Here is a 2417-nt window from a genome sequence, read left to right as displayed (position 1 = left end):
TATATATATATCTCAATTAAACCATTTTTAAAGCCATTTCTCTGTTGCTCAAGTGCTTGGCCACACTGCCAGCCTCTGTCTGCAGGTGGGATTCCTCCATGGCATCAGCAGCTGTGCTCAACAGATGTTAAATTACAGTGTGAACCTCATGGTTGTGTCTCTTTGGCTCTGGCAGGCTAATAATAGTGTTAGCTTGAGCAGTGGAGCGCCTCAGCGGTCATGATGACACGGTTGATGGTTGTGTGGAGGTTTTGCAGCCAAAATCCATCCCTGATCAAATGCTTCTTAAAGTTTTGGAGAGCAACATGCAGGCTACTGTTTGCTTTTCACAACATTTTTCTCCACATAACACTAAATATACACCATACACTCAAAAGAAATCATTCTTTGACTTCATAAAAATGAAGCAACAACATCTGACATATACAAAAATGAAAGGTTTATTAGTTAATATAATTGTGATTACAGAAAATATGCCTGGTATAAATTGAATGTAGAATGTTGAATGCCAACCCAATACCAAAGCCACTTCTACCATGTGTAGAAGTGGCTTAAAATTTCCAATTACATGTTTTTATTGATGCATTTTACTAAAGTCACTCCTGATAGTTAAAAATAGTTCTTATGTATCTCATAGAGAGATGTTATAACCCAGAATTTTATGAAAAATTAGAACCAATAATCACTATTGCTTCCTTTCTTTGTGTTTGCAGGTTTATCTGATGTGCCTTGAGCACCGGGAGCACTTTGCCCCAGACCCGGCTTCCAACCCTGGTGCCATCCAGCAGGCTGACCAGGATGGACTCTACTCATTCCTTCAGGATGGAGCTGGACTCAGTGCTGTCGCTTGACCAGATACGTGCCATTCGGGCTAACAATGACTATGTGGAGCGGCCCGTGGCACTGGAACCTGCAACGCAGTCTGGATTCTTTTTGGTCCACGATGACCGTTACCCTCACGGTGCATACATCCATCACCCCCAGCCTTCCTTCCCTTCAGCCATGTCCCGCAGCCAAAGTCAACAGCAGCACACTCATCTTTCCCATTTGAGCCGTTCCAGTACCATAAGCTCTTCTATGTCACGAACAAGTGCCACCTCAGACCAGCGGCTACTGGCAGGTTTGACACCATCTCACTCTGGCTTAGGTTCGGTGGTCCATTCACAGCCTAAAGGGGACCTGAAGCCTGATTCTTTTGGTAAACGCCTGGCGGAAGATGAGGCTGAACTCAGTCTCCATCAGTTCATCTGTGAGAGGTGTGGCCGCTGTAAATGCCAAGAGTGCTGCGCCCCACGCCGCCTGCCTTCTTGCTGGGCCTGTGGACAACGCTGTCTGTGTTCTGCTGAGAATGCCGTGGAGTATGGCACATGCTTGTGCTGTGTTAAAGGTTTATTCTATCACTGCTCTGCCCAGGATGATGAAGATAATTGTGCTGACCAGCCATGTTCCTGTGCTCCAGCCCATGCCTGTGCCCGCTGGAGCACAATGGGACTGCTGGCGCTATGTCTGCCCTGCCTTTGCTGCTACCCCCCTGCCAGGCTGTGCCTTGCTCTGTGCCGGTGTGCCCACGACCGGGCTACGCGGCCCGGCTGCAGGTGCAGCAACACCAACACTGTGTGCCGCAAGATTTCCAATTCCAACCCTAATCCTTGCCATCCCTCGCTCCGCAGCAAAGCTCTGGAGAAACCGTTATGACAGGCTTGAATGAGGGCCAAGTAAATGAATTTCCCCTCAGATGTGGCCAAAAGCAATGCTGTCACCAATCAACGGTCCCTCAGTTGACATCATGACGACAGTGCCATTGTGACCCAACTACCTACGTATGACAAGCCAACCAATCACCCAACCAACCAAACAACCAAGTTGTTCACCTAACGTACCTTTATTTCTCCAACTCAGGAGGGACCAAAGCTTTAATGTGCCTGCTTATGTTGGAGAATTAATGCCTATGTTGAAGAATAAGAAGCTGTTTTGCTTTGCTGGACCGATCCTTAAACCTTAACCAAGACACCAAGACAAAAAACAAGGCAAAACAAAACAAAAAAAACATGCTTTCTATGGTGCAATCTCGGCATGTTAAAATGTATTTATTTATTATTGAATCTCCTCCCTTCTCAACCCTTTGCCACTCTCTGTGCTAATTCTTTGCAAAGGAATCGCTCACAAAGGAAAGAAGCCTGCATATGGACTTTGCAAACAGATTCTGACCTGATCAGAAGAAGTGTGAGAGATGGAGGTTAAAACTACAACGAGATTCAGAACTTTGAAAAAACGTTAAAGATGAACGAGGAAACCAGTGTTGTACTGAGGTGAACATCTTACTGAGACTCAGCAAAGCACCAAGATATAAAGTGAGATGAACGACACCTGTGACAACAGTTTGACACCAAAAAGGGACCATTCACTGTAACAAACGG

The 2417-nt window shown here is 46.0% G+C and overlaps 1 protein-coding gene across 1 annotated transcript in view; it reads left to right on the top strand.

Annotated features, from left to right (window-relative positions):
- LOC102203595 (protein sprouty homolog 3) overlaps positions 1-2062 on the top strand; it is a 15931-nt gene extending 13869 nt beyond the window's left edge. The window contains exon 2 of the mRNA XM_005725427.1: positions 714-2062. Within this exon, the coding sequence (XP_005725484.1) occupies positions 799-1695 (897 nt within the window). The 5' untranslated portion in view covers positions 714-798 and the 3' untranslated portion in view covers positions 1696-2062. The remainder of the gene's footprint in view (positions 1-713) is intronic.
- The last annotated feature ends 355 nt before the right edge of the window (positions 2063-2417 follow it).

This window comes from Pundamilia nyererei, unplaced genomic scaffold, assembly GCF_000239375.1.
Source record: "Pundamilia nyererei isolate P.nyererei 1_Seehausen unplaced genomic scaffold, PunNye1.0 scaffold00015, whole genome shotgun sequence".
Lineage (NCBI taxonomy): Eukaryota > Metazoa > Chordata > Actinopteri > Cichliformes > Cichlidae > Pundamilia > Pundamilia nyererei.
The sequence above is the reverse complement of the archived record's forward strand: the minus strand, read 5'-3'. Positions and strand labels throughout refer to the sequence as shown.